The 12,654-nt window shown below is 48.9% G+C and overlaps 1 protein-coding gene across 1 annotated transcript; it reads right to left on the bottom strand.

Moving 5' to 3' along the window:
• Positions 1 to 6,686: 6,686 nt before the first annotated feature.
• On the bottom strand, positions 6,687 to 12,601 carry LOC311526826 (thymosin beta-15A homolog). The gene is made up of 3 exons (XM_084640276.1): positions 12,474 to 12,601; positions 8,591 to 8,695; positions 6,687 to 7,206 (listed from the first exon to the last, which is right to left on the bottom strand). The coding sequence occupies exons 2-3, from the start codon at positions 8,688 to 8,690 to the stop codon at positions 7,169 to 7,171; spliced, it is 138 nt and encodes a 45-aa protein (XP_084496402.1). The 5' UTR covers positions 8,691 to 8,695; positions 12,474 to 12,601; the 3' UTR covers positions 6,687 to 7,168.
• Positions 12,602 to 12,654: the final 53 nt, after the last annotated feature.

The following is a 12,654-nucleotide window of genomic DNA, read 5'->3' as shown; positions in this document are numbered from 1 at the left end:
CAGCCAGGGGCGTCTCTGCTTAGCCTGTGAGATCCATTAGTGCCTGTTGTGGGGGTGGGGTTTGCCGACACCCGCTTCGGAGGTGTGGGACTGAGACCACCTGCTCATTTCACCACAGAGCTCCAGGCAGGAAGGAGTCACTGAGTGACTGTCAGCCACTAACAGAGCTGAACATGTGACCTCAAAGGCAAAGGCTTCCTGTCCCATCACGCACCCTCTGCCTCAGCCTATCACCTGGTGAACGAGTTTATCATTAATGAGTGTAGGCTGAATGGAGCTCTGCGCCATAACCTGAGACACATGGCTGTTTCAGGCCCCATCGGCACTGCAATTCTAACTGAGGCAGGGGACTTGCTTACCACACAGTTGTCCCCCGACCCAGCTGAAGCACAGCTACAGATGTTGCTAGTTGAATCCCAGTGATCAGGACAACCCAAGGTTATGGAGACGCAGTTAGTAATCCGTGTTATCACTGGGTCCTCTGACTTGGTAACAAAAGCAGCATAGACGGGGCCTTCATCATAAACGCAGCCCCCTCGTCCTATGGCTGAGGCTGTCTCTGATGCAAGATAAGTGCAGATGTGTGATGTGAGGTAAGATATGGTGCCTCCAGCCCGATCCCAATTCCCCTAACAGAGCTTCGTCACCAGGACTGGAGGCCCTGGGATAACCCCCGTGCTTAGGAACCAATGACCATGGCCTGACTTTGATATGGAATGGACAACCTGCTTCGTTGCTGTGCCTTCAAGAGGATGTGGGTCTCTATGTAAGAGCGGAGAATCAACCTGGAAAATATGCCCCTTGCCCAGCCACGTGGGTGTCCTCCCCTTCTCCCAAGTTGCATTTCACTTTGAGTTGATAGAAAAGAACCAGCAATCTGGCCTCCCCAGAAAGGTAAAGCACAACTCTGACTCACTTGTGCAATGAAGGGTGAGGGGGAAGTTTTATTAAGAGCAGTGGTTACTGGGTCTCATGCTTCACCTTGCTCACTTCCTCTTTTGCGAGGTCTTCCAAGCATGTGCAAAACCTTCGGTGCCTCCAGAGCCGGGTCAGCAGAGGAGGTTTGCACACTAGCAACAGCAAATCCAGAGAGGGTGCGAGTTCCTCTCCTGCATTATATTGGAGCCATTCCACATAGGGGAATTGCTGCGGGAGGAAAGATGGCCTCGTGGTTAGGAAGGTCAGGAGCTCTGCCAGCCTCCCTGTGACCTTGAGCAAGCTCCTTGAAGTTCTCTGCCTATCTCCCCAGCCTTAGAATGGGGATGACACTATTTACAGATCTCACAAAGGTCAGGCTAAAGTCATGGGCCCAGACCCTTGTCTGATATAAACTGGAGTAGCTCCATTGACTTCAACAGGGCTATGCTGATTGAACGCAGCTGAGGATCTGACTCTAGCATGTAAAGGGCTTTGTAATCCTGGGCAGTAAAAAAACACAGTATCATTGCTCTGTTGAGGCATCCACAGGAAGAAGGGTTATATGCACTCCCCTGTGCACTCAGAGATCTGCCTCCCCCTGCCTGGGGGCAGTACTGGGGGTCAAAGTGAAACAATATGGAAGCTCCTGGTGACTCACAGAGACTTAGGGTCAAATTCAGACCATGGTCAAACAGGTGCAGCTTTACTGGAGGCTGCGATCTCTTAACTCAGGTCTGAATTTGGTCCTTACCATTCGAGTACCCCAATGTGGCACGACTAACAGCATCTACTCAGGAGTCGTTCAGTCAGGCTTAAGGGGCATCTCCAGAGCTGTATGTGGAGGCCAGGGCACAAATAAAAAGGGGGGCTGCAGGTCAGGATTGAGGGGCACTGGCGAGCGGTCTGGAGACTGGTAACAAAGTCTTGCTTTCTCTTTAGAATTAGGGAACGTGTTTTTGATAAATATGTATTAACGAGTCAGACAGATGGGGTAGGGGTGCTTTCTGCAAAGCCTCCGTTTGTAGATTTAAGTTCTGAACCAGTAACAACGTTTCTGACCTTTAAGACATAAGAACGGCCAAACTGGATCAGACCAATGGTCTATCTGGCCCAGTATCCTGTCTCCAACAGTGGCCAGTACTAGAGTTTAGTGGAGTTAAAGCTGGGTCTATGATTCTCTTTTCTGATCAGGCTGCACAGCATAGTTCTGTCTGCTTAATGCTTCCTATTTTTGCCAAATCACAGAGCATCTAAATGTGCAGGAGAAAAGCTACACCGTAGAAATGAAGTGAATTGATGCTAATGTGGTAGCTGACAACAATGGAGGTTTACTCTATTTTAAAGCTACGTCTGCAAAAAGGCAAGGGAGTCTGATTTTAAAGCAAGTGTATCTCTTCCTACAGGATCTGCTAACACAGATATGTGACAACCACCCCTGGTTAGTAGCGATCAAAGTCACAGAGAGATCCAGCATCACCAAAAGGAACCCAAACTAACGCCAACGGGAGAGTATTCATGACCCCAACCAGAATGGTCACAGCTACAAAGGAAGATTCCAGCCCAGGTTCAGGCCTTTCTTTGGTGGTCTTCTACTGCAGACGCACCTGGACATCAATGAGGAGCAGAAAAGCCACCACCTTCCTGCTCACCTTCCTAGAAAGGGAAGGTTAAAGTGAATGGTGATTAGCATGCACTTTGGCGTCAGAAGGGGACGACTGGCTTTAAGCAGCCAGGCCACATAGGTTCAGAAACCTAGGACCCCCCCTACTGCCCCAAAAGCACACAGAATTAATACAAGAGAGGCAGTCTGTGGCATCAACAGCAGCTCATAGCTCTCTGCAGTCTCCATGGCCAGGACTGTGTAAAGCTGAGTCTCAATGTACCTGATTTCTACATGGCTGCAATGTGGAGTCGCCACACACTGCGCTGTCCGTGGCTTTGCAAACTGTGCAGGAGTAGACTCAACTCCCAGCCAGCACTGGGCTTCTCTTTGCCCATGGTATCCAAGTGAAATCAAAATGAAGATCATGACCAGCCAAACCTTGCCTGATTGGTGTCTCAGTGTTCAAAAGCAGCCAATCACAGTACTTGATATCACCTATATCACCTACTCTGACTAAAATAACGAGGAGTCCTTGTGGCACCTTAGAGACTAACAAATTTATTTGGGCATAAGCTTTCGTGGGTTAGAATCCACTTCATCAGATGCATGGAGTGAAAACACAGGAGCAGGTATAAATACATGAAAGGATGGGGGATTGCTTTACTAAGTGTGACTACACGCTGTCCTTGATGATACATAGGCAACACCTCCCCCCACTAAGCACATCCTGTCAATGAAATAGCAAATCAAACCTGCAATGGCTATGCATCACACCCCTAATTGTGACTAATGGCCCAGGAGATGCACATTCAATGCATCCCTGACATTGCAATCTTTAACCCTCACTTATTTTAATTCTCTGAAATGTGAAAGTAAAGATTCCAGCAGGGGAGCAAGAACAGATGCAAACATGCAGTTTTTGTGTATATAAGGATTCCTCCCTTCTAAATAAAGTTGCTAAGGAACTACATTGTAGCGGCCTAAGGAAGGGATGGGAAATCCCATTGAGTATTTACCTATTTGTGTTTCCATTGCTGTGTTTCCAGAGATGTTTTTTCAACCCTATCCCCCTGAAATGCTGGCTAACAGAGTTTTTGAGGTTTGTGCATCCTGGCTGGAGCATTTGGGGCATTGCCATTAGGCACATCCCAAGACCTGTTTTACACATCCATCTTGGCAGTGTTTCCAGGACTCGATTTTGTGGTTATTTCTGGTTGGAGTGACTCTAGGGTCACCAAGATCTTTCTGCTATGGAAGCTCCAGTGTCTGTTCGCTGTGCCTGGGATATACACCTGCACTTTTCAGAGGTACAAGCACTTGTGTGAAATGGACATAAGTGGTCTGATTAGCAAGACTAAGTTTCCTGCTAATTAACACCCTTTTGTTGATTTAGAAGCTCGCAGCACCACCAGTTTCTGAACCAGGGCTTATTTCCTGAGCTTGAAAGTTATTTGCCTCTGAGGCCATAGTGGATCATGGACTGTGGGAGTTACTGAGACTGGGGGTAGATCAGGCAAATGATACACTGAAAGGTGCTTGAAGAGGAACCATGCCAGCTCAAGAATCTCTGTGAACCCCTTCCACTCACTCACCTTCAGGTCTTTCAACACTGCTTCTACAGGGTAAGTTTAAAAGCAGCTATGCTGCATCTTTCCTATTTAGAAACATGCTTCATTAGAGTGGGAGTCAGCAACAGGCCAGCGTAGGTAGCAAGTTACTGAACTAGATGGACAAATTGTCCAAGAGCAGCATGGTAACTGCTTTCCCATACAGCTGACTAGGCTTTCTTACAGCCTTAGCCATGATCTGCGGTTGGCAATTAAAAGCATCCTAGAATCTTCTGGTCAGAAGATTCCTACATGGTGAATGGAGGTGCCTCTTTTCACCCACGCCTTGTGTGCACTAGCTTTTCTTTTTCTCCTTAAGTTCACCCATGGGTGGTAGCAACCAGCGGCACAGCTGGGAGCATGGACAGGAACACCAGCATACGCTTGTAGGGTGACCAATAGCGACTGAGTTGTCTTTAAGCACCATAAGAAACCTCAGAATATGGTAGACCTGCTCTGTACTCTCCACCAGGCAACAGTGTACTTGTAGACCTGCTCTGAACTTTCCACCAGGGGACAGCGGCAAAACACCAACCTCCACTCTATGTTATAGCCACAATTGCTGCTGCTGGTTGAGCTGCACCCATGGGAGGTTTGTAAATGCCAGTAGATGCACATCAATTAAACAGTCCTACACATGGGCTGGGAAGAGTCAAACCACCAGCTGACAGGCGATGTCAGAGCCCTGCTAGGGCTTGAGCTTCCCCACCGTCTGGGGACTTAAAACACAAATGTTTTATAAGGGCCTCAGAGTAGCTGCTGGAAGTCTCAGCAAGCGGCTCCCCCTTTCCCCCAGGCAAGCATTAGGGAAGACATTCTAAGACTAAAAGAACAGGAGGACTTGTGGCACCTTAGAGACTAACCCATTTATTTGAGCATAAGCGTTTGTGAGCTACAGCTCACACGATTGGCGCTTATGCTCAAATAAATGGGTTAGTCTCTAAGGTGCCACAAGTCCTCCTTTTCTTTTTGCGAATACAGACTAACACGGCTGCTACTCTGAAACCATTCTAAGACTATTGAATCAGACAGCAAAAGCAGATCAGAAGTTGTCCAGTGCTTATGTCTTACATTGGATGGAAGTGTTCTCTTTTGAGGGAGGCAGTACATTGTTTCTTAGACCCTTATTCCATCAGTTTATAGGTATTAAGATAGGGCAGAGAAAGCTCTTACTGAAAGAGTGCCCTACAGCCCTTTCCCCTCTTCCAGCTCACAGGAAAAGGAGAAGGGCAATTTGCTACACATTCACCCACACCCCCACCTGTGGGCAGCTACTGTCTCGTCTAGTTCTAGTCCAGTGTCAGCATGAATGAGGGGTATTTTACTAGTGTTTTAACCCTGCATCTACACTAGGACACCCAGACTTGGCAGAGCCAGTACTGCTGTGTAAAGGCTCACAAGTGCAGGCCACCGGAGATGGGCCCAAATCTTCCTATTGATTAGCGGTTTCATACAGAAAACAGCTGTAAGGTCACATACTAGGGAACAATTCTAAATCGGATCCACTGTACTGGTGCAGCTCTGAAGAGCCAGTTATGAAAGTCTTTAGAGTACAGATATCAGATACCCAGTCTGTGAGCACCAACCAACTCACTTCAGCAGCTTGGCCTACCTCTAGCTTTGTTAAACACCTATGCTTTTAACTCAAGAGCTTCCAGGCCTGCTACCCACCCCATCAAACAGGGGGAGAAGGAAGCCAATGCAACACTGATTCCCCTATTTGCTGACCCTGAAATACTAACAGCAAAATGTCCCCTGCTCCTTTTGCTGCCAGGGGCGTTTAATCCCTGAGGGCAGATGGTAACATCAGTATTTCATTGTGGCTCACAGGGTTAAGTGAGGGACACAAAGGAAACTGGGAGCTGCTGCAGACAGGAGGGAAAAAAGTAATGACCTAGTGCCATTTCCCTCCTACCTCTGCATCATTTGGTTTGCAGGGTGATCAGTAAGAGCATCCTATTTACATTAAGGCCTTGTACAACTGCATCCACCCCACAGGAGGGGGAGCAAGGATGAGGGCTGGATAGCTACACCAACTCTAGTATTGCATTCCTATGCAAGAGGAGCAGCATGGCAAGGACTTTTATTCTAGTGAAACTACATCCACATTAAGTGATGTGCTGCTATAAGTGGTGGTTAAAGTAATCTGACTCCTAAACAAGTTAGTTAGGCCATTCCACACACTGTTTAGGCCTGTTCTACAAGACTAGTTACTAGATAAAGGTCACATTCTCTTTGAACCTTGTGGAAGCTTCCTATTAACATCAGCAGAATATCCTTATGTTCATCTTAGCCCATGAAAAGGGAGCTCAGCCCTAGCCGGAGGGTGACCAATAGTGACAGTTGTCTTTAAGCACCATAAGAAACCCTCAGAATATGGTTGTAGGCTAGCTTTACAAGTCAAGATCAAGACCAGGGATGGGAACACCAGCATGGAAGTAGAGAGCAGACTTCTTTACTACATCTCCTGTCCAAGCTAGGTTGCAGCACCAACACCTCCTGACAGGTCAACAGCAAAACAAGCTGAAGGGCCAGGAAAGAAGCCTGGAGTTCTTAAGTAGGTCATTATATTTTTTTATTTTTATAATAAACTTTTCACTTTATTTCAAGGAAGACAAAAAAATTGCGAGTGAGGCTGCAGAAACACCATTTGTGAACAAATATGCCAGACAGACCCAGGTCAGTAGGCCAAATCAGAAGAATTTCACACACCATACCCTACCCATAGCAGAAGGGGGTCTGTACCCAGGAGCTCCCATAGCCCTCTGCTCCTCCCTCATTACATTAGAGCAAGATCAGTGCTGTAAACAGGAGGTGGCCAAGCAGAAAAGGTGGGGTTGGGTCAGGCTACTGATGGATTCTGAAAGGACCATGTTTCATCCCTCCACCTGCCAAAGCAGCTGGCTCAGTGGGACAGAGTTAGAAGTTGCAGCATTTCTCTATACAGGTACATGTAATTTAAAAAACAAAACAAAACACAGATGATTTAATTCAAAGCAAAAAAATTAAGTGGTGGCTCTTCCTGCCAGGCCATCTCCCTCTATGATGACTTCACGGATTCCTTCTCCTGCTCGATAGCTGAAAGAGAAGAGAGTTCCATTAGCCTCTCTGCCTTAATGTAGCCCCTTCCTCAAGGGTTGGGGCAATACAGCATAGCTGCTCTGCCTGCAGAGACCGCCCATATTTGGATACCATCTCTACAGTTGCCAAGCCTGGACAGTGGGGTCACTACACTAGCACCTTACAGGTCAGGCTGAGGAGCATCCAAACCCTGGGCAAGCTTTGAGAGGTGTTGCATCAGTTGGTATGTACTAGGTTATATTTTCCCTAGTTTTAGAGATTTGAGTGTCTTTCCCCGATACCTATTTCCCTTCTCTCAACCCCCCCCCCTGCAAAGTCTGTGCTACAACAGAACATGTTTGCAAGAGAACATGAAGGGGACTATTCCTACTGAGAAAACTTTAAGACCCAGTTTTCATGGAGCGTCCATGACAAAGGACTGTTGCTACTGCCCAGGTCAAGTTGGAAAGGAGTCAGTCCTGAGAACTCACTGCTTTTCAGCTAATTCTCAACATAGTGAGATGGACTAGTGCCTGTCTGCAGAATGGAATGGAAGGGGAAGGGGAAGTGACTTGTCTAGACCATTCAGCCACTTCGACTTAGAGCACCAGCTCTTTGCACATAACAGTTAGGCAGCTCCCTACCTCACTATTGTATTTGTCATTTCAAAAGACCCCCATACAGCACAGTATAGTTACCTCAGCAAACATGCCTGAAAGACCTGAAAAGGTAAGCTTAAACAGCAGAGGGCAGTAAGAGCTAAAAACCCTCTTACTACTTAGTACTAAAAATGCATTTTAAAAAGGTACTGACAACTTCCCCCCAGCCAGAGGCATTTGTATCATTCTAGCTCTTGCTGAGGCTCAGATCCTATCTGCAGTATAAAACAAAAAACAGTATTTTTGACTGGAAGAAAAACCAGACCAAAATGCCTCAGTCTGCCAGATTCCTCAGTGATGAGATCAGTACAGGCACATTCGCTCCCACTTGACACTCCTACACAGCCAGAATTGGAAGTCTGTGTCACAACAAAATGCTATTAGGAGAACCATGTTTTGGAGTGCCAGACCAGGCTTTGGGCAGTCCTGCCAGTCCCCTTGCTTTAGAATAATTTCCTCTTCCCTTCTATCTGGATACCAGACCATTTAGACAGAGGCTCACATCACAAAAACTGAACTTCAATTCTGCTTCTTCTGTGAGCCAGAAGTATGGCCTGGCAAGTATAAGACCTTCATGAAGCACTGCCCTAGGCCCCAAGACTTAAAGCCTTCAGGAGAGGACCTGGAATTCATCACATGTTGCTGTAAGGAGTGGCATGGTCATCCATGCATACAAAGATTTAGGAACCACTTAACTGCTCAGCTAGCCCTGCCCCTACAGAAAGAGGGAACTGGATACTTACTCTCCTTTGAAGGGAGTGTGTTCTTCTCCTCCGTGTTGGTCTTTTTCAGCTTCTTCTTGTCAAATTTCTCAACTTCAGAGAGGTCTGGTTTGTCACACATTTTAGCTAAGTGAGTAAAATAAGCAAGTTACAACCCACCCCTGCAAGGGAAATCCCAGGCAGCATGTGCAAGTTACATGGCCAGAACCCTTTGGGGAGAGTGACCAGATGTAAGAGGATGACCTGCCTGGCTGATTGCTAACATACAAGAAACAACAGCTGTGTTAGTCTGTATTTGCAAAAAGAAAAAAGTACTTGTGGCACCTTTGAGACTAACAAATTTGAGCATAAGCTTTTGTGAGCTACAGCTCACTTCATCCACTGGATGCATCTGATGACACAGGGAAGAAAGAGCATCAGAATACGGACCCTGGACTTCAGAAAAGCAGACTGACTCCCTCAGGGAACTGATGGGCAGGATCCCCTGGGAGAACAACATGAGGGGGAAAGGAGTCCAGGAGAGCTGGCTGTATTCTAAAGAATCCTTATTGAAGTTACAGGGACAAACCATCCCGATGTGTAGAAAGAATAGTAAACATGACAGGTGACCAGCTTGGCTTAACACAAAAAAGAAGCTTACAAGAAGTGGGAGATTGGACAAGTGACCAGGGAAGAGTACAAAAATATTGCTCGGGGATGCAGGAATGAAATCAGGAAGGCCAAATCACACCTGGAGTTGCAGCTAGCAAGAGATGTTAAGAGTAACACGAAGAAGGGTTTCTTCAGGTATGTTAGCAACAAGAAGAAACTCAAGGAAAGTGTGGGCCCCTTATTGAATGAGGGAGGCAACCTAGTGACAGAGGATGTGGAAAAAGCCAATGTACTCAATGCTTTTTTTGCCTCTGTCTTCACGAACAAGGTCAGCTCCCAGACTGCTGCACTGGGCAGCACAGCATGGGGAGAAGGTGACCAGCCCTTTGTGGAGAAAGAAGTGGTTCGGGACTATTTAGAAAATCTGGATGAGCACGAGTCCATGGGGCCAGATGCGCTGTATCTGAGAGTGCTAAAGGAGTTGGCAGATGTGATTGCAGAGCCATTGGCCATTATCTTTGAAAACTCATGGCGATCGGGGGAAGTCCCGGACAACTGGAGAAAGGCTAATGTAGTGCCTATCTTTTAAAAAAGGGAAGGAGGATCCTGGGAACTATAGGCCAGTCAGCCTCACCTCAGTCCCCGGAGAAAAATCATGGAGCAGGTCCTCAAGGAATCGATTCTGAAGCACTCAGAGGAGAGGAAAGTGATCAGGAGCAGTCAGCATGGATCCACCAAGGGCAAGTCATGCCTGACTAATCTAATTGCCTTGTATGAAGAGATAACTGGCTCTGTGGAGGAGGGGAAAGCGGTGGACGTGTTGTTCCTTGACTTTAGCAAAGCTTTTGACACAGTCTCTCACAGTATTCTTGCCAGCAAGTTAAAGAAGTATGGGCTGGATGAATGGACTATAAGGTGGATAGAAAGTTGGCTAGATTGTCGGGCTCAACGGGTAGCGATCAATGGCTCCATGTCTAGTTGGCAGCCGGTATCAAGTGGAGTGCCCCAAGGGTCGGTCCTCGGGCCGGTTTTGTTCAATATCTTCATAAATGATCTGGAGGATGGTGTGGATTGCACCTTCAGCAAGTTTGCTGATGACACTAAACTGGGAGGAGAGGTAGATATGCTGGAGGGTAGGGATAGGATACAGAGGGACCTAGACAAATTGGAGGATTGGGCCAAAAGAAATCTGATGAGGTTCAACAAGGACAAGTGCAGTGTCCTGCACTTAGGATGGAAGAATCCCATGCACCGCTACAGACTAGGGACCAAATGGCTAGGCAGCAGTTCTGCAGAAAAGGACCTAGGGGTGACAGTGGATGAGAAGCTGGATACGAGTCAGCAGTGTGCCCTTGTTGCCAAGAAGGCCAGTGGCATTTTGGGATGTATAAGTAGGGGCACTGCCAGCAGATCAAGGGACATGATCGTTCCCTCTATTTGACATTGGTGAGGCCTCATCTGGAGTACTGTGTCCAGTTTTGGGCCCCACACTACAAGGATGTGGAAAAATTGGAAAACGTTCAGCGGAGGGCAACAAAAATGATTGGGGACTGGAACACATGACTTGTGAGGAAAGACTGAGGGAACTGGGATTGTTTAGTCTGCGGAAGAGAAGAATGAAGGAGGATTTGATAGCTGCTTTCAACTACCCAAAAGGGGGTTCCAAAGAGGATGGATCTAGACTGTTCTCAGTGGTAGCAGATGACAGAACAAGGAGTAATGGTCTCAAGTTGTAGTGGGGGAGGTTTATGTTGGATATTAGGAAAAACTTTTTCACTAGGAGGGTGGTGAAACAGTGGAATGCATTACCTAGGGAGATAGTGGAATCTCCTTCCTTTGAGGTTTTTAAGGTCAGGCTTGACAAAGCCCTGGCTGGGATGATTTAGTTGGGGACTGGTCCTGGTTTGAGCAGGGGGTTGGACTAGATGACCTCCTGAGGTCCCTTCCAACCCTGATATTCTATGATTTTAAGTGAGTGAGCTGTTTGCTCATCTCTAAGGTGCCACAAGTACTCCTTTTCTTTGTAAGGAAATAAAGCACTCAGAATTCAGCTCAGATGTCAAGCAGTGATAACGGATGGGCCTTTGAGGCAGCACAGCTAGCAAGGCCATGTGCGTTAGAACAGGGGTGGAGGAAAAGCCCACTAGGGAGTTTTATTTTAAAAAAGCCTGATCAGTATGAGAGACACACCCCAATTGATTTGGGTTGGGCACCAGAGCCCTGTCTCCTAGCTTGAAGTGATAGGCTCCTAAATACAAAGGAGATCTCCTAATAGTGAAGAACTACATTGTTCTGAGAAAGGAGCAGAGCCAGACCAGCATTATCCTTCCATCCATCAACACCTGCCTCTTCCCCAGCCCACATGGTAAAGAAGTAGATCCTTCCATCACCCACTACTCCCTCCAGTTTACACAGGGAGAGAAAGCCAGCCAGGTGTCCCGTGCTCTCCATGTGCCTGAGCAATGCCGGCTCGGTCCCCCAGCCCAGTTTAGCGTCCCTCTGCCGAGCCCAGACCGGCCAACACCCAACATGCACACCCATTGTAAGGAGTAATGTGTCTCCATCAACGAACAAAAACCCCACTGCCCAGCTTCCCTCTCATTAGCCACGGCTGCAGCCGCCCAGCGAGGGACCCCAGAGACTCCGCGGTGCTCCACCGGGGACAGTGGGGCGGAGCGCACCGCCCCCAGCGCAGGGAGCAGCGCTGTGGGGAGAGGGGCTTTAAACCCCCCCGATCCCCGGCGCGGGGCGTGCGGTAAAGCCCCTCCCCAGACTGCAGAGCCGGAGGACAATGGGGAGAGCAGGGCAGCGCGCTGGGAGGAGCCGAGACCCGCACAGGACGGAGGCTGGAGCTTCACCCCGTCCCGAGACCCTGCACGCGGCACCCCCGGGCGGGCGACCCCCACCCCGTTCACGGGACAGACGGTCCCGCAGCCCGCGCACCTGGGCTGCGGCCGCTCCCAGCCCTGGGCGCTTTGCCCACGGCAGGGTTGGGCGGTTCTCCGCCCAGTCACATGGAGACAGCTCCGCTGGGCTTCCCGCAGGGAACAGCGTCCCTCTTCCCCCCACCCCCAAGAGCCGGCTACACCCAGCAGCGCAACTGCCCCCATCTCCCAAAAACGGGGCGGCTCCACCAGAACCCCCGTCCATGCAACGGGAGCAACCCCAGCAGCGGGGCATCTTCGCCAGGGTCCCCAGCGCACGCAACAGGCAGAAACAGCAGCTGCCGCCAACGCCCCACGCAAGGGGGCACCTCCAGCAGCACCCCGGGTGCATACAATGGGGGCTGCGCGCGGGCTGGCACGCCCCGTACCTGCTGTGCCGGCTGTAGCGCTCCCCTAGAATCTGCTGTAATCGCACAGGTGTCTGCAGCTCTCCCGCGTGGGGTGGCTCCTTATATACTCCGGCTGCCGCCCGCTCCTGCCTCCCATTGGCTGGCCGCCCTTCCCGCCGCTCGGCATGCTGGGAAGTGTAGTTGGGTCTCGAGGCCCTCC

This window comes from Lepidochelys olivacea, assembly GCF_965140295.1.
Source record: "Lepidochelys olivacea isolate rLepOli2 genome assembly, chromosome: 9".
In the NCBI taxonomy this organism is placed as follows: Eukaryota; Metazoa; Chordata; order Testudines; family Cheloniidae; genus Lepidochelys; species Lepidochelys olivacea.
Note: the sequence above shows the minus strand (reverse complement) of the source record. Positions and strands in the feature narration are given on the sequence as shown.

Coding starts and splice junctions, on each gene's coding strand:
- LOC311526826 (XM_084640276.1), bottom strand. CDS start 8,690: ATGTGTGACAAACCAGACCTCTCTGAAGTTGAGAAATTTGACAAGAAG. Junction 7,207..8,590: donor CACACTCCCTTCAAAGGAGA/GTAAGTATCCAG, acceptor CTTCTCTTTCAG/CTATCGAGCAGGAGAAGGAA.